General features: G+C 48.8%; 5 protein-coding genes across 5 annotated transcripts; 1 reads left to right on the forward strand and 4 right to left on the reverse strand.

The window, feature by feature from the left end:
- Window positions 1–252: 252 nt before the first annotated feature.
- F4807DRAFT_418412 (Sec1-like protein) lies at window positions 253–3019 on the reverse strand. The gene is made up of 5 exons (XM_047997304.1): window positions 2640–3019; window positions 2375–2588; window positions 1918–2303; window positions 1020–1863; window positions 253–957 (listed from the first exon to the last, which is right to left on the reverse strand). The coding sequence occupies exons 1-5, from the start codon at window positions 2680–2682 to the stop codon at window positions 294–296; spliced, it is 2151 nt and encodes a 716-aa protein (XP_047856119.1). The 5' UTR covers window positions 2683–3019; the 3' UTR covers window positions 253–293.
- A 2393-nt stretch (window positions 3020–5412) lies between these two features.
- Window positions 5413–10758, forward strand: F4807DRAFT_395959 (uncharacterized protein). The gene is made up of 4 exons (XM_047995951.1): window positions 5413–5684; window positions 5815–7330; window positions 7434–7573; window positions 7776–10758. Exons 2-4 carry the CDS (start codon window positions 5986–5988, stop codon window positions 10662–10664), a joined length of 4374 nt encoding a protein of 1457 aa, XP_047856120.1. The 5' UTR covers window positions 5413–5684; window positions 5815–5985; the 3' UTR covers window positions 10665–10758.
- Window positions 10759–11165: 407 nt separating this feature from the next.
- On the reverse strand, window positions 11166–13228 carry F4807DRAFT_418420 (flavoprotein). The gene is made up of 3 exons (XM_047997305.1): window positions 12240–13228; window positions 11887–12097; window positions 11166–11762 (listed from the first exon to the last, which is right to left on the reverse strand). The coding sequence occupies exons 1-3, from the start codon at window positions 12622–12624 to the stop codon at window positions 11468–11470; spliced, it is 891 nt and encodes a 296-aa protein (XP_047856121.1). The 5' UTR covers window positions 12625–13228; the 3' UTR covers window positions 11166–11467.
- A 170-nt stretch (window positions 13229–13398) lies between these two features.
- F4807DRAFT_418421 (uncharacterized protein) lies at window positions 13399–14892 on the reverse strand. Its single transcript, XM_047997306.1, has one exon. The coding sequence runs from the start codon at window positions 14437–14439 to the stop codon at window positions 13429–13431; it is 1011 nt and encodes a 336-aa protein (XP_047856122.1). The 5' UTR covers window positions 14440–14892; the 3' UTR covers window positions 13399–13428.
- A 908-nt stretch (window positions 14893–15800) lies between these two features.
- On the reverse strand, window positions 15801–24134 carry F4807DRAFT_473071 (uncharacterized protein; the record flags this gene model as incomplete). The annotated part of the gene is made up of 15 exons (XM_048003068.1): window positions 15801–17508; window positions 17582–18136; window positions 18273–20099; window positions 20139–20228; window positions 20262–20423; window positions 20457–20513; window positions 20547–20728; window positions 20762–21427; window positions 21481–21933; window positions 21989–22546; window positions 22599–22716; window positions 22770–23170; window positions 23233–23357; window positions 23412–23606; window positions 23665–24134. 15 exons carry the CDS (start codon window positions 24132–24134, stop codon window positions 15970–15972), a joined length of 7398 nt encoding a protein of 2465 aa, XP_047856123.1. The 3' UTR covers window positions 15801–15969.
- Between the last annotated feature and the right edge of the window lie 1459 nt (window positions 24135–25593).

Raw genomic sequence — 25593 nt, forward strand, 5'->3', positions numbered from 1 at the left:
ATTCACTTCCGTCGATCTAGGTTCATTAAAAGCTTGGGTAGATACGGAGACCACACATCAGACTCACATAATTCATTACGAAACTTTACTTTCATACATCCAATCCTGATAAGACTTAATGCTCCGTAGGTAGGTAGTCAAGGTCTGATACCCCCGGCTCATAGGGGGGGTTTCCCATTTCTTTTGAACTTCATACGTCCTCTCTGAAATTTCTAGAATACTAGTATTCTTATCCATCACCCCCTTTCTCCCCATCCCACCCCTACCCCACGACTGCAATCGCAAGTCACCTATCAAGGCACCTCCTTCCCCAACCTCTCCAACTCCTCCTTGATAAACTCGCGCGCGTTTAGCAGCTCCGTACTTCCGTACACGACCCTCTTCTTCGCGCGACCGCCCGCCTCGCACGTGCGCTGGACCCACTCCTGCAAGTTGCCGTACTCGTCCATGCTACCTCCGCCGACGGTAAACACGACGGCCTCGGTGAACCCCTGCCTTCTCTGGCCGAAACTAGCTCCCGTCCCTGGGCCCTGGGCCCCACCAGGCCCAGCCGGCAAGCCGCCGGGCGTTCCGGCGCCACCAGCGCCGCGTATCGCGCTGGGAGGCGGCATGCTGCCGCGCGCGTTGGCGCTGCGGGGGTCGAAGTAGAGGTAATTCTCCGTCTTGGCGATGGCGGACGTGGACGCGGCCTGGGGGTCCATGATGGACTCGACGATCTTGGTGATGGTGAAGTCGCGGTTGGCGGGGAGGAAGTTCTTGATGCCGCCGATGAGGTTGTCGAAGTTGGAGGCGAGGTTCGTGGGCACGCCGACGCCCGTCTCCTTGAGCCGGTCCGTGAGCCGGCTCGAGAGCGAGGAGAAGCGGCCGAATATGTCGGTGGTGCCGCCGGACTGCGAGGCGTTGGGTTGCGAGGGCCCGATCGTGGTTAGCTGGGTCATTTTTGTGGTGGCGCGGACTCTGCGGGTAGGTGTTAGCACATGCGATTGAGGCGGAGAAGTAAACACGTGGATGTTACTTACTGTCGAATATACGCAAGACAGGTAGTGTCCACTTGCGCCGCTGTGAGCGCTTCCTCAAACTGAGTCCAATCCGCGCGACTAACTTCTTGCTCCGTACTCAAGAACCAGATTATGAACAATCGAAGCTTATCCAGCGGGTCCTTACCCTTAGCCTCGTCTTTGATGACTTCGAGAATCTGAGCTTTCGTCTGCTTCATAACGTCTTCCTCCATTTGGAAATAGTTGTCTAATTGGCGGTCTTTTATGCCCTTCAACACCGAGGCAAGGATATTCATGTGCATATCGAGCACGGCTTTTCGTTCCCTCAGTTCTGGCAGCAACGTTATGGCGGCTTTGAGATGCTGCGCGCTGGCGCTTGTGTCGTTCTGTAGGTCCTCTAACGACGACGCCCCCGTTTTCTTGGTAATTTCTTGGGCGTCCTCCTTATAGCGCATCAACTCAGCATCGATGTCTTCCGCAACTTGGGGGAAGGGAACGCCGGAATTCTTCTCCCAGAAGAAATCCGTGGAAGTTAGGTCATAAGCCTTCTTCGTGACCCCCTTTGCAGGATTTTCCTCATCCACAGGTGTCTCGATAGTGATTCTGTTGAGCTTCATATTAAGAACATCGTGTACAAGAGACTGGTAAGTCCAAGAATGCGATAGCATAGGGTTTAGGTCGACATTTCGGTCTAAGATGACGAGGACTGGGCGCGAGGCGGGTGTGCTCGTAGATGAGGAAGGGCGGGTATTACTGAAAAGGTTATCTTTGGAGTTGAGGATGTGATCACGGAGCTTTCGATCAAGCTTGCCAGCAATCATTTCGGCGGCGGCGCCCTTAGGACATCGTATAATAGGGATAACGCCTAGAATAAATAATTAATCTAGTGTCTCACCACGAAAGACTGGAATTATCATACCCATGGTCACGGCAACACTGAACAGGCCACTAACTATCCGGTCAACAACGTGATCTAATTCTTCGTCCTTGGTCTTTGCGCTATTCAAAGCCCAATACGTATGCTCCTTTTGCATTCCTAAGCTAAAGAGATCTGGTTCGGCGACTATGAAATTGAGGTACTGATCGAATAGCTGAGCTATGTGTTCCGCGGTACCGGCCGCAGCGGTTTGCGACGCGAATTCTTCGAGAAGGGGACGTGGTATTGAGGAGAGGAAATTTATATAGGCGGGAGAATATAAGCCTTTTTGTAGGTCATTCGTTATGCCTTCTAAATTCTTTGCATTCGGCTCGACGAGATAGATGGCGGGAACATCTGGAATAGGATGCCGGGATGCGGCAAGATGCCTGAAGTAAGCATCGCAAATTAGCAAATGACCGGTGATGTCTAACGAAGAGGCCGGGGTAAGCGTTCGTACATATGCATAGTGACGCCCATGGATCGCAAGTCATTTACTCTCATGACACTGCTGATTACGTCGCGGCCGAGATCGTCAAATACGAGGACTTTCCATATGGGCTCCCCATTGGCAGTTAATATAGGACCGGCCGGAGCCAGCCCGTTGGCGTGAGATTCTTCCTCATCCTTCTGGTCGAGGACCTCGTTCAAGTTGAGTATTTTCTTGAGAGATGCTACCGTAAGTTAGCCGAACAAAGCTCGGAGAACTGAAGAGGAAGTCGAACCGATTTGGCGATCGCGCAGCGAATTTCCTTTAACCCCAGCCATGAGGTCGGTGCTTTCAAATTGTGCGGATGATCTTATTCACAGCTATCTCTTCCCCGAGCTAACACAGTCTGCGTTTGCGCCGTCTTGGTGAACGTAATATTGTCGTCGAAGTCATACATATATGTGCCTAGGCAAGTGGCGGAGGAATTGTCGAATGTCGAATTTGCGGCGGTATCATAGAGCGAATGGGTCACCAGCTTGTCATTCATCAATCGCTATCCTATCCTATCTGGACTGTCGATATTATTATATGCGGAGGAGTCGATATCTTGAGCATTCATATAAACAACAAGCTATTGGACTTTTATGTAGCTATCAACTTACAACTTTGGCAAATGACACGACTAGCAAAATGATGTAGGTAGGTACGCAGGTACTTGCTATGTACATAGGTGAATTTACGTAGCCTTGCACGTGTGTATATGTACCTAGGTATACTTCAAGGTTGTAAGCAGCACATCCTGCACATCCCAGCAATCTCAGGTGGTAACTTACATACAGCTTAGTCTTGGCACCTTCTTTGGCTGACGCCTTGACCATTTCTAATAAAATCATTAATTCTGATTGAACGTTTCGCAACTCACTATAAAAGCAACAACTCTTTTAATCAATATACTCCTGTTTCATGCATTACTACGTATCCGCACATAGTATCTATGTCGGCACACCTCAGAATCTACATAAAAGGATCACTTCTCAAGAAATACAACTCTTGAAAGTATGAATGATATAGGATATATGACCTCGGGACACTTGGGCAAGGGGCGCAACAGAGGCAGAAACAACTACGGGATAATCAATGATAACTGTGGCTTACTAGTAGGTGCTATCCTGTTTCATCTGACTGTCACATCCAATAGTTCGATTAGCTGATAATGAGCTTTAACTGCATAGGAACAGCTTGCAGTGAAACAAGGAAGCCGACATACCGGCGCTACCTTGCATTAGTACCTACCTAGTAGTTCCCAGCCACGGAACCAGGAAGGTATCTCTTTTAGCTCCACTTTGGGCTGTAGGCAGTTTTTCCATGTCCTTTCCCTTCTAAGTTCTGACTCGCCTCTCCCCAAAAAGCTTGCGACGCCAAACTTTCCTCTTTATCCTTCCCCGTACTTCTACACGTCCCTCTTCCTCCCCAATTACTGACTCTTCCATCATCAAACATCAACCGCATTCTGTCTCTGTTGCACATCATCGAAGACTTGATCCCATCTAAATTAGTTGGCCCTTCTAATTCTTAGTAAATAATCCCATAGAAAGACTCTTTCATGGTCGGGTTGTTCTATTCTACATTCAGAAACTTGTACCGGTCGCTCGCGCTCGCTTCATTCCTCGATCTGTCAAACTAAACAATCAATCAGCCAACTCTTGCTCTACTTTCCAGGCTCTATACAAATCCACTCACTCATTCATAATTCTTGAGATAGACTTCTTTCTTTCCTCCCGTCTAAATTCCTCAGGGAGATTCCATGTCGTAAATTATATCTCTCAATGATGGGAGCATGACGAGCAACTGTTTTCTTCATAAGAAGAGACAGAAGCAAGAAGCAGGCGCGTCAAAATCAGCGGGGCCAGCAGCAGATGGTAGCGATTGTTGGGTTTGGAGATAATTAAAGCTATAAAGGGTATGAAAATAACATCAACCTCCTCCCCCTTTTTTTTTAAATTTTTTTTTTCTTCCTCTTTCCTTTGTCCTTTTTGCAAAGCCTTCTCCAACACAATTACCTGCACAATTTTTAAGAGCATGTGTCGTGTATATGCGTGTGTGCGCCCTGGTTGATCACTCTGTTGTGGATTTTCTCCACCCACCCCCGAATTCCGATTCTTGCAGCTGTGTATTTGCATTTCGGCATGGGACAATTGGGTTGGCAGCCAACAGCAGGATAAGATGACAGTGGCCGTACCCTCACCTATGGATTACAGCTGAGCATTCAAGGGTGCAACTTGAACAATGAACGTTCTAGTGACCAGTCAACATCTAACAAGTAACTCCTAAATTCCCTTGCATTGGGACGGAGAGTGAAAGAGGCTTAAAGAGCAAGAGAGATTTAATCTTTCTAAAATACTCTAACTTTGAATATGAAAGCCTGGCAACAATTCGAACCATAGTGGTTTTAATTGCTGTTGGGCTCTTCATCAGTCAATTTAATGGTCTATCGATTATTCACAGCCAAGAGTTCTTGGGCGTTCCCGGGGAGTGAAGACTGCCTTATTCCAGCACGTCTACCAAAGGTTTGGACAAGAGACAATTAGCGAAACCAACTACAGCGAATTATCATCGAATCGACTCTAGTTCCTAGACATCGAGCAACATGATCACACCCTATGCAGTTCCGACTTATAACCACAAGTCTTAACGGTCCTCTTAGATCTGTTGGCAAGCCAGGCCATGCAATGGCTATATTTCATCATAGAGAAATAATGTCGAAGACAAACCCTTCAATAATGGCTGCTCGGAAGTTCCAAGTCTGCAGGCCAACATCTAGTCCAGACGCCAAAGTCCAAAGTCCATCCGATGGTTATGACGATATTACTCTCCCGGTAGTCGACGACTATAAGCCTCGGAAACACCTCTATCACCATCACTCTGCAAAATAACCTTGTCTCTGGAGTGCCTTAGCCGTCCGGATGTTTTCCACACAGCTCAGCTGCTCCTTACACGTGCCATATCTATTCTTTATTTTGTCCTTGAAGCCAAAACTGATTTCTCTATCTGCAGGTGGCTTTAGATCTGCGGTCTACCTATACCTATTCCGGCATAAACGCAACCTGCAAGCCCCAGCCGCTTTTTAACAGGATCAGTCTAATGACACGCCCCTTCATTCGTTAATTTTACTAGACATACGCCACCAGATCCTTTTCTCCTTGTATTGAAGACTGGTCTCGAAATCGATACCACCACCCCACGGTTTTTGCCCATATTCTGTAAGGGACCCGTCACTTAATGTATGGCATTGCTTGTAATGTCGTAACTCTGCCGAGGTATTAACCGTCACTTGATATTGGTGAGTTCAATAACACCAAGTTTTTTTTCTTGTGAATAAGTCAGGCCAAATTAATAAAAATACCCCCTCCCTCATTAGGGTTTAGCTTGATTTGCTGATGCTGACGCTGACCTTTGTCCTTAAAAATTAGTGCGACTGAATCACGTGTTTACTCTCCCACATACATAACATTTCCCTCTCAATCACGTGGACACCTTTCTTAATCACACACGTGACCTTATCCATCACGTGCATTCCTCTCTTTCTCATCACGTGCTAGTCCCCAAACACCATCACGTGATACCCCTAAAGACATTCTGTCATGGCTCAAGGTAGTAATGGCTGGCAAGGCCATTCCTATCCAAATGGCATTGGTGGAATGCCGGTCCCTCAGGACGAGGATCATTTGAATAACTTCAGTGGTTATCAACAATACCCTGGCCACCAGTATGGCCAACCAGACCTCGGCCAATACTCCAATGGAGCCTCTTTTCCCGGGTATCCCTCTCTACAATCGGGAGGCCAGTTCGGAAGTGGCGCATTTGCTGGAGGAAACATGCCAGAGCAGACATCCTACTACTCTAATACCCATCAGTTCAACAATGACCCTAACGGAAGCGGCCTCCACGGTCATGGTGGACATGACTTGCAGCAGTATGGGGGAGCTTTCAACAACCACGCCGGATATGAGACACCTCTTCAAAACCAGCTCCCTCAATATGCCACCGAGCAGGCCAGTCAGAGCCATAGCCACACGCCGAATACATTCGATGCTCAACAATGGCAAGCCCAACCAGTTCAGCAACTACCCCCTCAATTCAATCAAAGAACAATAGGCTATGGCCACCATAGTCCGCAATTGATGTACCAACAGCAACACCCACAACAGCACCCGCAACAACACCCGCAACAACATCTGCAGCAGCCTCAGCAGCCCCATCAACTACAACCTCAGCAGACTCAACAGCAACAGCAACAGCAACAGCAGCCGCAACAGCAGCCGCAGCACCCGCAGCACCCGCAGCATCAGATCCCGTATACGAGGGCATTCTTTGGTGCTGAAGGTGTTGATCCCCAGAACAGACAAGGTCACTTCACTGCCCAACCCGCGCAGCCCATGCTCCATTACCAAGGCCGGCAACCTACGAATGGAGCAGGAATACAGTTACAACCTATTGCGGTGGCGGCAGCTCAGAATTTTGTTGATACTCAAAGACCGGTGCAGCCGCAGAGTTATCAGCAGGTGCGGGGTGTCGTGTCGGCGCCTACCCCTCCAGCTGGTCAAAGTTCACAGGCAACCGAAATTGTGGGGCATCAGGCACCTCACGGGGTACCTGACGAGGAACTAAAAGTAGAAGAGGACGAGCATTGGGAGATTCCGGAGGGTTTTCCGTACCTTATGGTAAAAAATCCGCCCAAGACGAAAGCTGGCAAATTCCGTACTGTCTGCACCGAACCAGCTAAATCTTATGCTGCAAAACACGATACGCGTACCTCACGCTTGCTACCTCAACGCAACGTACGGCTTCCGTGCGAAATTCAGAAAGACCTCCAAGACTTGAATTCTAAACTTCAGTCTAAATCGCTATCTGCGAACGAAAGAAGTACTATCGAGAACCGAATCCAAGAGTTGTACAACGAACCTGTTCTTGTAGCCGACAACGAAGGTAAATAGGAAATTCTTTCCCTCATCCATTGCCATCATCTGCAGCCACTCCACCCTCTTTCCACTAGGACTTTTTTTATTACAATGCTAAACTGATTGTACAGGTTCAAAACCCGTTCTCCGCGGCAAAGTCAAGGCACCCGCAAAACGGAAAACAGCTCCAATGGATTCAATTAAAAAAACAGAACACCCGGATACGGGCAATGATGATCAAGATGATCCTAAGGATATTCAAGCACGCGAGGTATGTTCTTTTCTTGCTAATCATTCAATCACAACACCCCCTGGGTTCCCTTCGAGGGTGAAATGTCGCCATATACCACTGATCTACTTCCCCCGCCTCGTTCTATTCTCAATAACGTTGCGCGGCCGCTGCTTTTTTTTTTTTTTTTGTGCAATTGATTTAACGAGGGTGCCCAAACAATACTAACGCATTGCACAAATAGATTATGTCGAAGCCGCGCCCCGAAGATCCTCTCAAGGCTGTAGAATATGATATCATTAAGATCCTTTGGCACGACCCTAAGCATTCTGAACTTTCACCTGATGAGCTCAGGAACAGCATTGACAAGTTTGGCGACTATGTTACGGGCGTCCGGACCAAGATCAAGCTTCTGAAGGAAGGGAAGGAGCTAGATGGTAAAGACAAGCGAGCTGCTTTAGAAACGAAGCATCTTGAAATCCGTGCTGCTATTGAGGCTGCCCTCAAGTTTGGCGATAAATTTCTTATTACACAGCTCGGCACACACAAGAAGCTCGTCGCTGGTATGCATTCCGTCTTGTTTACTCGCTTTTCAGCTGGCGACTACAACGGCCCGTACCCAAAGGCCATCCTGAAGCTTCTATCTTTGTTTGCCACGGTAGACACAGACTTATTAGAAAAGGTTAAGATGGGTCGAACTCAGCAGAAGGTTAAGGGCAATCTCGACGATGAAGCTGCTGGTTACATTAGTCTGATCATCGAGAACGCTGAAAAACGCTCGGTCTTTAATGCTCAAGAAGCTGTCGAGGATTCCAAGAAAGCCGACGATGTCAAGAAGTCTACCTCTACCGTCCCCAAGAAAATACCTACGACAAGCAGCAGAGACAGTCCATCAATATCTAAGGCATCGCCATCAAAGGCTCAGTCTCAGCTGAAACAGGTAGCTACCGGGGTCAAGAAGATGCGCCCAACGGATTATTCGGGCCTCGGGTCGGCTAGGAAAATTACGGCCAAGGCGACGCCTTCTCAGGCTTCTTCTAAGAGACCCGGTGATGCGGATGTAGACACCCGTGCTCCTAAAAAGACGGCAGTGGAGAGTGAGACAGGCGCTCCGTCGACCATTAAAGCCACATCCACTGCGACTCCTATCAGTTCTCAGACATCGTCGGTAGCGACTACGCAAGCTCGCTCCAGACCTAGCGGATCGATGCTTCCTGGTCGATCTCGAGTTCTTCCCAAGGTACAGCCAAAAAAGCCAGCGCCTCAATCATCGAGCAGTTCGTCTACTATTGGAAATATCCTGGCCGAGATTTCGAAGCCAAAGGAGGTGCCTAAGCCACGCGACGAACCTGAAAGACCACCCGAGACCCCAGAAGAGACTGCTCGCAGGCTACGCAAGGAATCGCGACGACATCTTCGCGTTTCGTGGAAGCCGGATGATGAGCTCACTGACATCCGAATTTTGGAACACGATACTTCCGAAGATAAAGGCCGGGATCTTAATATGCTCCGGGATGCGCGAGATAATCGCTCTGAAGGTCGGATGTTCAAGCAACAGCTCCAGGATCAGGATATTCAAGATCGCGATGACGATCTTGAGGAGAATCGGGAGGTTTCTTTACGACCTTGGTCTAAGCCTACCGTAGTTGCACTCGATCTGGGAGAGAGAGGAATCCCCGCAGATAAGCAGGAAAAGAATTTCGTGACGCGTGGTGGAAAGCGCCCGGTTAAGTCTGAGCAGAAGAAGATTATGGAGGAGTATGAAAGCCGCGAATTGATGGCCATCTACACTAGTGTGTCGGAAATCCCGGATACTCCCCGATCACCAAGCGGCAAGTTCGTCGAGGTTGCTAGTCAACCAAAGATTGTTGCTGTGCCATCAACTCCTGCTAAATGGCTCGAAACATTACCTGCCACAACTCCCCGACGCATCGAGATACATCAACGTACTTCTGACCAAATTAAATTTGGTCCCCATCTCGCACTTGACCGAGCAGTCCGTCGACTGCGTGCTACGCCCATCACGGCACCGGATTTGTTCGACAACACAATCGTAAAAATGGCGCGTCCACGCAGCGAAAAGGAAAATGCGGAGGTAGTTTTGTCGTTGTTACAGTCTGAGAAGGTCAAAAACTACGTTGATCCAGATCCGTATGACCCTGCACATCCTAAAACACAACGTCGCCACGATTACGCGGATCCCAAGGTTCAACGTGACGCAGATGCCCTCGAAGACGTGTTTGCGAAGTTCAAGGGTAAGCCGTACCCGGCTACTCAACCTCCCGAGCACCTTCATTCGGATCCTGACCGTGTCACGGAGTGGTGGGACGGTTACAATCGCTTGCTGATGTCTAGTGCCCTTCAGCCGGCACAATCGCAGCCACAGCCGCAAACACAGTATAATTCAGTGGCTCAATATCCACAGCAGCAATTGCAGCAACACCAGCCACAACTCCCGCAAGAGTACGCTACAATCCTACAACAGATACAAGCTCTTCAGGCCAATCAAGCTGCTACGCAGCCCATTGCTCAACATGTGGTCCAGCCCTATACGCAGCCCGTTACTCAACCAGCCCAAAGCGCTGCGGAGCCGGCACCGAACCCGGAGACTGTTGCCGTGCGCAACATGTTGGCTGCATTCGGAGTACCTGTAGGGACTCCTATTCCGGCTCCAACGACACCCGCTCCGGCACCAGCCCCTACCCCTACGCCCGCAGCTGTACCTACTGCCACCCCTAGCATTCAAGACATTCTGGCTATGTTGCAACCGTCTAACAATGCGACTGTCAATCAGGCACAGCCCACAGCCAATGCCTACTTCCAAGGTTGGCCCCAGAGCCAGCCCCAGTCTCAGGGGCAAGCCAGCCAAGCATTTGGCAGCTATGGATACAATGCCCAGTCGTATGGTGGCCAGTCACAGTATTCTCAGCAGCAGACTACGCAGACTGAGAGCCGACGTGACGACACTGAGCGTGGCAACCGTAAGGAGTTCCACCGTGGAGGAACCACGAAAGATCATAAGGGGATCAACCGCTCTCTAATCGGCACCAAGCCCTGCACCTTCTGGGCCAAGGGCCAATGTGCGAAGGGCGATAAATGTACCTTCCGACATGACCCTAACGACCTGAAGTAATCGACGCGAGGAACGTATTATCCTAGATCTGTGAACTAAGATCATCTTTTTCTCTTTACACCTGTACAACAATCATCATCCCACGGAGTTTTATCCCACGAGTCAGCAACGGGAGGCATGAAGGGGAATGGCATTTGCATTGCGACGGCGGATCCGGGATGGGTCATGAAAGGGCTTCTCTACCTTCATGTTATTTGATTACGCTTGTTTTCTTCCCCTTACTTCACCTAATGTATCCCCGTTCCTTGGAGAAGCATGGTCTACGACCTATAGGCTCTCAAGTGATATTTTGCATTTTCTTGTTTTTTTCTTTTTCTTTTTCGGACAAAAGGATCATGAAAGAGGCGTTTACGAATGGATGTTTGCATTTCCGCTTCCTCTCCAGAGGATGGTCTTCGGGGGATCTTCAATGACACCTCGTTGTGGAATATGTACAATAGTTGCTTCTCTACAGGGCACGACTTCGATACCGTTGCTGTACAACAATTGCATAAGTTGCAGATATTGCAACATACTAAATTGGCTTTGATTACATGATCGTGACTTGCTATTGCTATATCCGCCACCTTGGTTTTCCTGTGATCCACTGGTTCTCACAATTATAATCCTGCTCTTTTTGAAGTAGTAGTCGTTCCCAATTAGCGAGGCCATTCTGCAGCACTGTCATGGCAAAGCACCTTGATACCTCCCTCGACCCTTGCTTTATTTTTCTCGGTTCACCCATAACGCCGCTCCTTACGCCCCCTTGAATTAGGTGCCCATTAGCTACCAGCCATCAACTATACAACCACCCGATCAGCCAGTCAGTTTCCCAGACCTAACCTCTCCTCAATAACAGCCACGATCTCCTTCCACTCCATCATAGCGCCGTCGCCCACGTCGCCGCAAGCAAGGGTCTTGCTCTGCGGCTTCAGGACCTCGAACCAGCCCCCCTCATCTTCGCCCTTCCCGGGCTCGGGGACCGGCCCCTCGTCGTCGGCGGTCGCGGGCCGCGCGACTTTCTTGCTGCTGCCGTGCCGGTTCACGCCCCATTCCTCCTCCAACACGCGCAGCGACTTGGCGGTGACGGGGTGTCGCCACATCGCCGTGTTCATGGCTCTGTAGCAGGGGAGAGTTAGTAACTGCTAGCATCTAACCAAATACCCTCCCGGAATGTCTTGAAAAGGGGCAGAAAAAAAGGAGGGTATACAGGGACGGAAAAGAAAGGGTTTCGACTACTTACGGTGCTACGATGATATGCTTCTTCTGCTTCCTTTCCCCACTTGCCCCGTTCGCGAGGGCTTGTGAGCCGTCGGCCGCGGCCAGGTCGCTGTCGAGCTCGCCCCACGCGTCCCAGGCCCGCACGACGCTGGTTAGGATGCCGTCGGCGAAGCCGCCTACGATCTTGGCCATGGTGTTTGCGCTCAGGGGCGCGATGACGAGGAGGTCGGCCCCTTGTTTTTTGTCAGTTAGTTATGAGGGCTTGCGAAGACCGAATGTAGATAGGAGGTTTAGGGGGAAAAGGTGGGGGTAAGAATAGGGGTAGTAGAGTTGGGGAAATGCGGGGAATTGGGGAAAAATAGGGGGTGGGCTCACAGCGCCGCAGCTCGATGTGCAGGATCGCGTCGCCCCGCTTCCACGGCTCGCGCCACTCGTCAGCGTCTACGTAGACACCGTCCACGCATGGCATCGAGAGTAGCGAGGATACGGGGGGTTGCTCCCGGGATTGGCCGGCGAGGAAACGGGTTGCTGAGGGGGTCAGGAGGACGCGGATGCTGAGCTCTTGGCTGCTGTTTCTTTGCGAATGTCGTTCGGCTAGAGCTTCGATGATCAGGGGTAGCTTGATGGTGGCGACGGATCCGGAGGCCGCGAGGAGGAGGTGCTTTTTGTTGTCCCGTAGCGAGGACGTGAGGCTTGCTAAGGAGTTCTTACGCCGACGCTCATGGTGGGCGTCGTGTTTTGAGGAGATGGCTTGGAGCATCCTTCTGCTTTGTTGTTTTATTTTTAGATATTTGTTAAGGTCAAGGTTCGTGTTGTACAAGACGATGAATTGTTGTTATCGTGTGGGAATAATCAGGTGAATCTTCAATTGATAACCTTATGTCTTGGTCTACATAAGCAAAGTCAGGTCCAACTCATGATGGGATCAGTTCAGGATAAATAAACATTCCCACGTCAAGATGATGGTACGGTCGGTTCAACGAGATCGGAGGTTAAAGTCGGTTCAAGGCAGGTTTCTTTGTTAGATAATGTTGGACAACGTTAGATAAGCAAATCACGAGTGAGGCAATTGACTTTGCTAGTTCTCCCGTTTGTAGTTGGTTTAAAGTTATCTTACCGTACTTGGCATCTCCTTGCGATCCACCCTTGAATCTTGTAATCGTTCGCTTGATCCGCCGTCGTACAATGGTGTTACTGGTAACGTGGTCTGGGGAAAGCACGGCGCGGAACGTGAGGTTAACTTACGTTTTTCTACGGGTGTGGCAACTACTCGGCGATTATTAAAAAGTCATATGATGTAGGTCTTCAGCAGGTGCGTGTCAATTAATGACGGATTGTTTGCATCGGCAAGTGCGGGGTTGACCGAGCTGATCGGTCGGGTAAGAATGGCCTATGAAGAGCTGAGCTATGGGTAGATGCAATCTTTGATCTAGGGAACCTGCGATCGTGATTTGATTGGTCCCAAACATGCACATAGCGGCGTGTCCCGTGCAACGCGGCTTACTTAGCATTCCTTATTCAGCACACCCCACTTCTAATAACCTCCTCCAATTCATCCATGACTCTAGTATCGCAGGAGTCGGCGATTTTGATGGATGCAGAAACTAAGGAAGCCATTGGTAGCACCTAATGCGTCTTCCATGTCATGTTCCTCCTGAGAGCCTTGGACATAATGGTGCACCCAAGGGGCATCCTCGTCAGTAGGAGAAGAATCGCCAGAGGAATCGCCGACAGATTTCCATGAGCTTGGAGTCCAGGGGATCCAAGGCGCATTAGGGTCTCCTAAGTCCTCCTCATCCTCCGCCGGTTCCTTATAGACCCCCTTCCCCTTCTTATCCTTAGCCTCGTAGCTTCCATCCTCCATATCATTGTCTGAGTCGATGACTGATGCATCACCTAGTCCTAAATCCGCAGAATCTCGTCCAAGTAATATTTCGAAAAGGCGATGGAGCTTGTGCGGAGGCATCTGAGCAAAGTACGCATCGGCGTACTCGGTGGGACTTGTGCTGTTCCATTCGTCGATGGATAGGGCGAGTTTGCTCTGTTCACCCTTGGCTGCTTCGGGCGTTCGTTTCATGCTCATGAGCATATTGTAGATTGATCTGGCACGGAAGAGCTTCTGGAAAAAATCGACAAACGTATTTCTGGGCACGTAATTGCTCCATTTGTGTTCCTTTCGCGCAGCTTCAAAGATAGCCTGAACTGGCTTGACACGGATCTCACCGTCGAGGTCGACGTACATGCAGGAAGATTTGGCATAGTAGTCGGCGACTGCGTTGACATCTATCATCACATCTGCCAGGAGTTCCTCGACTTCGTGCTGTCCGAAGCTGGGAACTTGAGTCTCAATTGCCCACTTCAGGATTGCATCGCTTCGCGAATCAAGAATCTCATGATCATCGACGAAGATGAAACCGCATCGAGGAAGAATTTCCATAAGTTTGATATCGTACCACTGCTGCTGAGGGAGTTCAGCGCGAGAACTGCTGTCAGGCGAGGCCATTGTGGCGGTAGAGGATGTCCTTGAAGGAGCCGTGACTTCGTGGATGTTAGAAAAAAGATTGGGCGGTGACATAATCCATGAAAATCTTACCAGAGATGAACTATTTGACGAGAATAGTGCTATGAAGCCGCCAAATCGTTGTTTTTGTTATTGTCGTGGTGTGGTAGTGGAGATCGGCAATGTAGAAGTTGTTGATGAAAAAGAAGGTAGAAGGATAAGTGATGGGTTGCCCAGTGGTCGTTGGCGGAGTAAGAGTGGTTGTAAGCGCAGTTAAATGCTATGTGCCCAGTTTGTGGAAGAAGGTACGTAGCTGTGAGGACTCTGATGTGGGAGTTGGTAAGTTGGGAAGCTGGATGAGAGTTTGGGATTTCCAACTCCTTGGTAAATATATGATTTAGGGATGGCAAGGTGTATCCTGATCAAGGCGAGGCAGTTATTAATATACCTAAGCTCCTCGAATTCGATATTGAGCTTGAATCTATCTATAGTGTGGAGATCGAGGGCTAGCTCGATCCGCTTGACACTGTGAAACAACCACCGCTTGGGCGCGTGGGAATTTGACAATATCCACGTAGGGAAGCACTTGCCTTCTCCGACTGGTTTCTCTCAGTTTCCTATGAGATCTCCTTGCAGCTAGATACGTACCTACCTACCTACCTACTAGTGACTCTGCCAATTTAGGTACCACAATCAAAATAGGCTGGATCTTACGACGACAATATACAAAATATTATATTATACCGCGTTGTAGGAACAAGTGGTTTATACCAGTGAACTTATACTGCAAGAACAAAGGCGACTGTACAACTATCTAGGTGTATTTCTTACTAGAAAGCTAGAATGAACTCTTAGATAGCTACCACACGATCATCCTCTACCTTGCTCTTTTCCTCATGCCTTCCTGTCCATTTTGAAGCCCTGACCACTATACCTTAATAAATTTACCGTTGCCTAGATTATACATTTTCGTCATCAAACTATCTCTTGAACCAGAAGTTGTTTATTTATAAGGGTCAACTAATAGATCATTATTCACTTAGTTTAGGCGTCTTTTTAGGTAGAGAATATAGATATAACAAGCCCTACGGGAGAAAAGTAGCTGGCTGGGGTAGTCTAAGTGTACAGTATGCGTCTCCTGGATTAACCATTGTCTGCCGATAGGGTTAATATGACAGAAAACTGCTCATCTTAGATATGAATATCTCTTACTATTGAGAATTGAGATTCCGTGGTCACTAATGCGTGTGTAACAATCGGTTATGGCCTAGGTATGCTTAGGCGTATCCTACCTTCTGATTTCCCTCTACGGATAACTGTCAATTTAACCAAGAAACTCGTCTTCGTCGCGCTTCTGATGTTTTCCTTAGGCAACAAATTTGAGACATGGCCTATCTACGAGAAAAAGTGTGGAAATTCACTGTAAGATAGGTAGGCAACAGTTCATATGCTATTGCGAGGAATCTAGAGTTATGATATGAACACGGTCTACATTTACCTAACCGTAAGTAAGCCACCTACTTATACTTAGTATGTCATTGAGTTTTTAACACAACTCGCAAAGTAGAGGAGGCTATCTTCCTCCTGTACCGTAGGGGAAACCTACTATTTTGTAGCTAATATCGCTGTCCACTTCCTCGCTGCCAATTTTGCTAACCCCAATATACTATCGCTACGCATAATCTCCAACACAGAAATCTCAACAGTGAAGCGGAGACGTAACCAGTTGCGTACCTCAATAGACACGAGCGAGTCAATACCTAAAGTCGCAAGCGATGCTGTGACATCGAGCTCTTCGATCGGCTTCATCATCGAAGCAAAGAAGGCTATTCCAACGCTACGCGCAAGGCGTTCGATAAAACTGTCCTGCTGCAGAATTTCTGGGTTACTCTCGACCGAGGCTAATAGTTCTCGTATTATTGTATCTTCGTCATTGATAGCCCCTCCGACTGCACGGCCGTCTTGGCTCACTCCCGCAGCAGCGGCGTCACGATTATGGTACAGGCCTAGGCGAATATCACGTTTCCACACATTTCGGTTGTGTGGGGACGATAATGGGATTGTCGTTCTGATAGCCAGTGTGATTTGGCTATCCGATACGAAGGACTTGTCAAGCTTGTGTGGTTTCGGTGCTGACTTATGAATGGCTAATTCAAGCGAATCTAGCACATCTTGTTCTCGTAGGAAATGGTGCGATGTCGTCGTAAAGAATTGGATCAGATCCGGCCGCTCGGCTACAAAGCCTACGTCGGCAACGGCACCAACATCAAGTACGGATGCCGGCAAACCCAAGCCGTGGCGAAACTGTACAAAAGCGTCGAGAAATGTGCCTGCTGCTGCATAATTTGATTGTCCACGCTGTCCGATGAGACCTGTGAAGGAACTGAACATGACGAAAAAGTCTAGAGGTTGCCCTAGTAGTGCTTCATGCAAGTTCCAGGTACCCTGAATCTTAGGCCTAGTTACGGCATCCCAGTCTTCGAAGGGCATGTCCGTAAATAAATGATCCCGTAGTACCATAGACAGCTGGATCACTCCGGCAATGGGAGCATGGGATTGGCTGACGGCGCGAACAACATCTTTGAAATTGGTAACACTGCCCGCAATGACACTGACAGAACATTGGGCATCTTCTAATGCTCGAACCAAAGCTACCTCGTGTGGTTTTTTGCCAGCACCCCTTGAAAGAAAAGTGAGATGTTTAGCTCCATGTTCAACCATCCACATAGCGATAGAGCGGCCGAGACCGCCGAAGCCACCGACAAGTAGGTAGGACACATCGGCGCGAAAGGAGAAATATGTACGCGCAGGGTTTGCCGCAATATCAGCGACATTTTCTGGGATGCGGATGACGAGTTTGCCTATGTGCTGTCCTTTCTGCATAGTTCGGATGGCGGATTGGATGTCAGCGTGACTGAACATCTGGATCGGCCGTATAGGCTTAAGGGTTCCAGTACGATAATACTCCATGAACTGTTCAAAGAGTTTTCGTATGCGATGTGGTTGCTTCTTGATAATAGGTTCCATTTCAATACCGAAGAAAGCGCGGTTACCCTCGAAGGGTTCCATTTCAAGTCGTCCCTGACCGAGAATGTCTCGTTTCCCGATCTCTACCATACTGCCAAACTCAGCAACGCATCTCCACTATGAGTGTTTTAGTTAGGCGATGAAAATATATTTGGGTAGATGCTTAAAGAGGTTCGCGTTGATAACTTACCGAGGCATGCAGCAGCTCCCCAGACAGGGAATTCAAGACGACGTTCACCCCACGGTTGTTTGTCTCGTTCATAATAGATTGGAAGAACCTGTCATCCCGCGAGGAGAAAATGTGTGACCTTGGAAGCTTGAAGGTGTCAATCAAATATTGGACCTTCTCATCACTTCCTACGGTAGCGTAGATTTTGTCGACACCAATCATCTGGCAAACGTATATGGCTGCCAGCCCAATACCGCCGCATGCTGAGTGGATTAAAATGGTCTGTCCTTTCTCCAACCTTGCCAAGTTGATGAGTCCGTGAATGACAGTTGGGTAGACACATGGCATCCCTGCAGCTTCCTCAAAGCTGAGATCATCCGTCATTTTTGCGCAACAAGACGCTACCGTCCTTAGCGTTGTGGTATACGCATCGCACGTAACGGCCATAACTCGATCCCCGGGTGAGAAATCCGTGACTTCTGGGCCCACGGCGCGAACCACCCCTGAGCATTCAACGCCGAATCCGTCTCCTGCTTCGGTGGGTCCGCTGAAGATTCCCATGGCAATCAATGTATCCTATAATCATATATTAACGTCGATACTAACATATAAATAGAATATGAAGATAGCCATTGACAAGTGAGCCGAATACTTCAGCTTCATATCTCGAGGCTCATGTGGGAAGCATTGGGAACCAGCAGTAGTTACTTACCTTGAAGTTGACGCCTACAGCTCGAACGTCAATGAACAACTCTTCTCCCGTTAGATCACCTAGGAGCGGTCTCTCAATCCACTGCAATGACTTTAGCGAACCTCTCTTCCCGATCTCTAGACGCTTGAACGTGAGCTGCTCTCTTTGCCGGGAAGCTAACTCTTCAGTCACGGACATCCAATGGAAGCGCGGGAGATAGACAGTGCCATCAGAGTAAGCAAACTCGTAGTCTGGGTCAGTAAGTTCGTCCAGCTCCATGGCACGCATCCGAAGCATCTTCTGATAGACATTGAAAACAACCTGCCATGCTTTTGGAGACTCTGTGTCGTCTAGCTCGAGTGAACATAGCGGGACACCCAGCTCGTTGCGCACAACACGCAACAGTCCGAGAATGCTAGCGTATTGTGGATCCGAACAGTACATTTGGCTCGGCCTCGTTAACCACAGCATTCCTGCTGCAGATAGATTGGATAGGAAGTCCCTGAGTTGGACATACTCATCAGGCGAGATTTCTTGTAGAAATGCCTTGCCTTCCAGGTCTAGAATAGAGATAATGGCGCCCTGTGGTTTCTCCGATAGCCCAATGTTCTTGACCTTGAGCCCTAACTTTTCCAATGAAGTCAAAACTCTCCTGGCAACTTCGCCGTCCGGTTGCCTCGATAGGAGATAGACAATGCGCTCGGGCTTCCATGAAATATTAGGAGAGGCTATGATGGTCACGTTGGCATGGAATGGTAGCTCATCATCTAAGACCGACGCCTCCGGAGAAGAAAAGCCAGCCGCTAGAAGCTCCTTAGCCCACCGCTGGGGCGACACGTAGGGCTCCTGACTTCTTCCATCCTTTTCGCCTAACCACCAACCAGGCAGAACACCCATAAGAAAGTTAAGCCACTTGACCGTCATATACATTTCCTGCAGGAGGAGTTTTCCGTCAGGGCGCAAAAGCTTCCGGACATTAGATAAGGTTTCTCTGAGATTTGGCGTTGCGTGGAGAGCATTGGCTGCGATAATGAGGTCGAATGAGCCGGGTTTGAAACCTTGTTCCAGGGGGTCCGAAGAGATGTCAAGCGTTTGAAAGCTCATGCATGGGTTGGAATGGCTGAAGCGCTCCTTTGCAGCAGGAAGGAAACCGGCTGAGATATCGGTGTATACGTAAGAATAGAAGGTGTCAAGTGTGCGAAGGATCAGATCGGTAGTGGCACCTGTGCCAGCGCCGACTTCTAGAATGCGAAGATGCGGCGTGCGGTGGCTTAGGAGACGGAGCCAAGGCGCGTAATCCCACTGGTTACCGAGGCTGTAGATCTTGGCTAGTGCATTGTCCTTACGAAGAGTCTCTAGGGCATCTATATCGCCGCGGAATATCCCTGCGAGAGCCTTGTACAGACGGTAGACAAGATTGCCGATTGTTGCATATTCGGTGTCGACGACGAGTTGGAGGTAGTGAAGAATACGGCTAGACCGCTCATCGGGAGAGAGTTGAAGTAGTTCACGTACTTCAGCTTTGTTGAGGAGAGGATATCCGTACATTTCAGCTTGTTCGACTTGTTCGCAGATCCATTTCTGGAACTTGACTAGGTGTGGGTGGTTACTTGGGGCTTCGAGGCCATCAAGGTCGTCCCGCGCGGCGACGCAGCAAAGGAGTACAAGCCTCTGCAGCCTGTAATATAATTCCCTAACCTTTTTCTGGCAGTGGACTAGTTGACAAGCGTCCTGAAAATCAATGTCAGGCTTCCAGTGTAACCGGCCTCCAGCATGTGGATCCTTGTCTGGGACCTCGCCGTCATCAATGGGTGTCATCCTAACATCCTTCATCTCTATTACCACGGCCTTAGTATTATCTATGCCAATAGTATTTCCTATTATGACCCCATTAGGCATGGTTTCGGCTGCGGCTTTAACCGTAATGGTGCCATGGGGATTTGTGAAGTAGGCCTCGCCGATATAGGTCGGCACAACCTTTCGATAGAACAAGCGGCCTTGTCCACGAACCGAAGCGGTCGACAAGAGTTGCAAGCAAGCATCCGAAGTAGTGGGATGGATATAATAGCCAGTCCCAGCCTCTATTTCTAGTTCGGAGGCCACTTCGGGCCGTAGGTCTGCGACAGCAATGTCGTGCATGAGATGCGTAGAAATTTTATCTAGTCCTTGGAACTGTGGGCCATAGTTATAACCGATACCACGCACCGTTTGATACCAATGCGCTGCGTCGAGTTTCCTTGAGAGATGAGCGATGTGCTTGTTCTGTTCCGGAGGTTGACCGTTACCTGCCCTCACGAGACCGAAACAGTGTTTGATCCATGAATCCGACATCTCATTATAAGAAGATATGGTAAACTCATGCCATCGAGAGTCTAAAGTGTTCGTTAGCCTATAAGGACGCATAGAGAGGACGATCTCTGTTGTTTCCGAGTTCAAGATCAATGCTGAAGCAATCGTAATCTGGCGTAATGCGATGTCTTGAGCCCCAGAGAGCTGCCTCATGGCCTCACCCGCCATAGCCAGGTATCCCGTAGCGGGAAAAACTATGTCGCCCCCAAGCTTATGGTCGTGGCACCAAGGGATGTTCTCAAGTCGTAGCAAATTCCGCCAGGTAGGCTCTACTTGGCTTGCTTCAACAACACGACTACCGAGAATGGGATGATGTGGGAAGGCACGCTTTCGATAATCCCGTGAGACACGAGTTTCGTACCAGTATTTCGTATCATGATTCCATGGATAACTAGGCAGGTTGGTAAGAACGTTACCGGAGGGATTGATAGAAGCAAATCGAATTGTTAATCCCTTGCAAAATAGTTGGCCTGCTGTGCTAAGTAACGACTTATTGTCGTCCTCATGGCGTATCAATGTGGGTATGTACGAAGCTTGTTGAGCCTTCAAGTGGCCTAGGATCTGCCGTATCGGTCCTGAAAGAGCAGAATGTGACCCAACCTCAATTAGGACGCTGTCCAGGCCTTGAAATTTGAGGACATTCTCTATGCCCGTGTTAAATAAAACAGGCGACTCAAGATTAGAGCGCCAATATGCAGCGTCGAGTGCTTCACCCGGACGAAGCATCTCACCGGTCACGGTTGAGAAGAATGGAATCGAGGCAGCGTAGCCGGACAACCGGGGCGCGAGTTGAAGCTCATATTCTTGGCCTATTTGCTTCATGTAATCTGCAATATAAAGTTAACAGGCATAAAAAGGCGGTTAGATTAGGTCATATTACGAGAATGATATGCCATGTCAACTTGCAGCCGCCTAGCAAATATGTCGGGATAATCATCTTTGATAGCCTGGATAACTCCCTCGATTTTCTTTTTGTCCCCTGACAAGGTCGTATTAGAAGGGCTGTTCTCACAAGCAATTACAACGTCGTCAACCAGGTACGGCATGATATCAACCGGGCCGAGACCAATAGCCGCCATGGCGCCTGCTGTTGGTGCCGACTGCTTTGTAGCCCTCCCTCGGAGATATGCGCAGATGATAGCTTCTTCCATGGTCAGCGCACCACTGGCGTACGCCGCAGCGATCTCTCCACTCGAGTGCCCGATGACAGCAGCGGGCATAACCCCCCAGTTCCGGAGAAGATTCACTACCAAAATCTGGACCGCAGTAGTGAGAGGCTGAGAGAACTCCGCCTTGTATACCTGGCTTGTGTCCATAGACCGCGCAAGCTCCTCTGCACACGTTAATTAGCTACTTGAATAAGATGTATGTGCTGAGCATATACCTACCTAAGAGAGTCCAGCTTGGAGCAAGATCTTGAGAGAGTGTTGATAGGGCATTCTGCATGATCTGAATGTCGTTAATGGCTGTGGGATGCTCTGATAATAGCATCGAACCCATAGTCGGCCACTGGGCTCCTTGGCCCGTGAAGACGAATATCACATTCGGGACGGCTGCAGGAACCTTTACCGGAGCCGAGAAGGCGAGATCTTTAAGATTTGCCTCATTAGAAACAGCAAAACATCGGTGAGAGAGGTGTTCGCGGCGTAACCCAAGCGTATAGGCAGCATCATCAAGTTGCTCGGGATGGTTAGTCATAAAATGACGGCATTCTTGCGCCCCACGGTGGGCTGACTTGGAGTCATTGGCAGTAAATACTATTAGACGACTTCCTGCTGGAATTGAGCTGGTATTTGTCTGGATTCCGAAAGATGCGGCCGAATCTAGGATAACGTGAGCGTTGGCACCGCCGACCCCAAACGAATTAATGCTGACTCGCTCATAGCGGTCTTGTGGCCAAGGGGAGGGTTCTGTCGGAACGCGGAGGCCACCTTGCTCAAATGGGACTATATACACGTCAATATCCTATTGAAATCTGGAAGCTCGTTGAGTCATTACTATTAGGGTTTGGCTGATGGAACTTGATGTTCGGGGGGATCGTTTTATGTTCTAGTGCCAAGACGCATTTAAGAAGTGAAGTAAGCCCTGATGCCCCTTCCGAATGGCCCAGATTTGGCTTAAAAAAAGTTAGTCGGCGTGCTGCCTATTAAGATGGAGCGGAAAACCTGCCTTGACAGATCCAATATACACGCCACCCTTGTCACCGAAAATGTTTGCCACTGCTCCGGCTTCCTCTGGGTCACCACTTGAGGTGCCTGTGGCATGGCACTCGAAAAATGCCGTTTTGCCGATTTCATCTTCGAGACCAGCAGCGCTGTATGAAGCCCGAATCAGTTTCTCATGGGCCTCGCTATTAGGCTTGCTTAAGCCTGGAGTCTTCCCGTCGCAATTACTAGCAGTGGCGCGGATAACAGCGCGAATCGGGTTCCCGTCACGAAGGGCATCATCAAGCCTCTTTACTAAGATCATATTAGCAGCTTCTCCACGCGCATAGCCATTGGCATTAGCATCAAAGGATCGTGACGAAGCATCCTTGCTTAGGACGCCAAGATTAACCATAGTTTCAACCTCTTATTCATAGGCGCAGTCAGTAATGATTTTAAGCCTATCGAGTATCGGTGTTCTATCTTACTAGCAGGATTCATGATTATATTGACCCCTCCCACAAGAGCACTCGGTATGTGACCCGCTTGAAGAGCCTGACAAGCTAGGTGGAGGCTGTACAACGAGGCAGAACACCCGGTTCTCACAACCATGCTTCAACCTCGTCAGCGGAACTTCAACTGCTAAGCCAAAAGGTTAGGTTCTTACCTTGGTCCTTTCAAGTTATTCTCATAAGAAATCCTATTAGCAAGCACCAAATCGGCCACTCCAGAAAGTTTATAAAGATGGAGGTCCTGCCGATCGTGGTATTGGAGATCGTTCCAATCTTCACCAAAGGAGCCGACATATACACCCACGTCCTTACCACGCCAGTGAGTCTCGCCAGCATTTTCAAAACACTCCCTTGAGTTAAAAGATAAATTAGCAATACCATGGTTAAGATGTAAATGGATTGACCTACCAGGCAAGTTCTAGGAGAAGACGTTGCTGGGGATCCACGATATCTAATTCGGTACGCGTCATAGAGAAACGAGCAGCGTCAAAGGCAGCAAGGTCGACGTGGTTCAACATATACCCGTGAGTTTTCCAGTGAGGTCTGTCCGAAGAAGCATCCTTTCCGGTAGTGGCCGATGGAGATGTATTCCCCTGAGGTCCATGGGTGCTATACCGCTGCGCTGGAATGCGGTCACATGCATCAGACTTGTTAACCAGAAATTCCCAGAGCTGCTCAGTCGAGCTGATGCCACCGGGAAGGCGTGTAGCCAGCCCACAGATAGCTATAGGGACTGAGCCGTTGAGGCTGTCGTCGGAACTTGAGTTGGCATTGGTTGTCGATAAGCTTGTCATGGATCCGTTCTCCATTATTGAAAGGTTCGGAAGCATCGGGCCACACCCGTAGATGTCCTTTTTGAGAGCAGCGAATTCAGCCATGATAGAAAAGACTAGATCAAATATGTAAGTAGGAAGTTTTGATAGCAAGGGAGAAAGTTGGAGCACAACTGATAATGGAAGCTAAGGGGTCCGTATACCTTGGTATATGGTGCCAAGGTTTGTAGTTAAGTAGGTAAGATATAGTGTGATAGGACGTTATATGAGGCCTATTACTTATTTTCGTGTAGCATCTCCCGTGTATACGAGGCTCATCCGTACTTCCGGCGGTTACGGACTAACTTAGGATTCTTCTTCAAATCGTAAGAAGAGCGAGACTGACAACCCCCGTTTTCTCAGCGAGCCGAAAGGACACTACTCAACTTGTGCCAAACTTCCCCATCACTGTCGATTCCTGTTGGCTGTAATCACATTTTGAAATCACCACTAAGTAAGAAATTTCTAACATCGCGACCATATCATCACAGTCGCATCTTTAACCCGCCACCTGATTGCAGCGGGGTTGTTTACCCCTTTCATCAAAAGATGCCTTAGCTATACTGGGAGTTGCAGCACTACATTCGTTCATCGTTAAGCGAGAGATAATTTGCTCGTTCACTGTTCAACTACACCAGCTCCTGTAAGTATGCCACAAGATCGTCACCTAACGGGGGACTCTCTGTCCGTTGGACTCACCCTGACCGCTCTACAGTGAGCTCACACTTACTATATCGACGTCACAATACGGCACAGACGGTCCAGACGTGTCTGTGAAGTAAGCCAACATACATATAATATCAGAATATAGTACGCACCTCCTGTGCACTGTACTGTGTAGTGAGCAGTGCAGCGAGTCACAATACATATCGCGTTGCATAATCTTGTTGCTATTATAGTATCATCGATACCTATGCATGTAACCGTCCCGGCTAGGACCGTGTAATGTAGATAGATAGTGGTAACATATGCAGGGAACCGCCAACGTTGCCAGTGGCTAATTTGCAGCTACATAGGTATGCACCTTTTTGGTTTGGTTGCCCGACAGAGCCACCCTCTATAAAAGTTCCCTTGTTAAGGCGACCGCAGGTTGAAGTGGAGGTACGTACCTCCCTAGGTACTAGAAATTTCCTTCCGAACAAAACTTCTGCTCGGAAAAAGAACTTGTCTCCTACGAGGTTGCACATAATTCGAGTATTATTTGCCAATTTGTACTTCGCTCCATTCCTACCGCCCCGAAAACTACCGTACAATGCCCTAGAACTTAACTACTACAGGTTTGATGCTCCTGTTTCACTAATCAATACTAATTTTTGTGAAGTTGTAATCTTGTGTCAGTTTAAAGGATACGTCGATATCTAGGTACTTAGGTAGATACAGAGATAATTAAAATTCAACACCGGATCTTGATATACCAATGGTTGTAATAAGTCCATGTTTCGTCTCTTTCTGTCTTGCTTCCTCTTCATAGATATCAAGCTCCCCGATACGCAAATACTAAGAAGATACATTGGAAAAGAGCGTG

The sequence above is a fragment of the Annulohypoxylon truncatum genome, assembly GCF_022578515.1.
Source record: "Annulohypoxylon truncatum strain CBS 140777 unplaced genomic scaffold F4807scaffold_9, whole genome shotgun sequence".
In the NCBI taxonomy this organism is placed as follows: Eukaryota; Fungi; Ascomycota; class Sordariomycetes; order Xylariales; family Hypoxylaceae; genus Annulohypoxylon; species Annulohypoxylon truncatum.

Coding starts and splice junctions, on each gene's coding strand:
- F4807DRAFT_395959 (XM_047995951.1), top strand. CDS start 5,986: ATGGCTCAAGGTAGTAATGGCTGGCAAGGCCATTCCTATCCAAATGGC. Junction 7,331..7,433: donor TCTTGTAGCCGACAACGAAG/GTAAATAGGAAA, acceptor CTGATTGTACAG/GTTCAAAACCCGTTCTCCGC. Junction 7,574..7,775: donor AGGATATTCAAGCACGCGAG/GTATGTTCTTTT, acceptor TTGCACAAATAG/ATTATGTCGAAGCCGCGCCC.
- F4807DRAFT_418420 (XM_047997305.1), bottom strand. CDS start 12,624: ATGCTCCAAGCCATCTCCTCAAAACACGACGCCCACCATGAGCGTCGG. Junction 12,098..12,239: donor GCACATCGAGCTGCGGCGCT/GTGAGCCCACCC, acceptor ACAAAAAACAAG/GGGCCGACCTCCTCGTCATC. Junction 11,763..11,886: donor AAGCATATCATCGTAGCACC/GTAAGTAGTCGA, acceptor CCCCTGCTACAG/AGCCATGAACACGGCGATGT.
- F4807DRAFT_418421 (XM_047997306.1), bottom strand. CDS start 14,439: ATGTCACCGCCCAATCTTTTTTCTAACATCCACGAAGTCACGGCTCCT.
- F4807DRAFT_418412 (XM_047997304.1), bottom strand. CDS start 2,682: ATGGCTGGGGTTAAAGGAAATTCGCTGCGCGATCGCCAAATCG. Junction 2,589..2,639: donor GCTGCGCGATCGCCAAATCG/GTTCGACTTCCT, acceptor AACTTACGGTAG/CATCTCTCAAGAAAATACTC. Junction 958..1,019: donor TGTCTTGCGTATATTCGACA/GTAAGTAACATC, acceptor ACCTACCCGCAG/AGTCCGCGCCACCACAAAAA.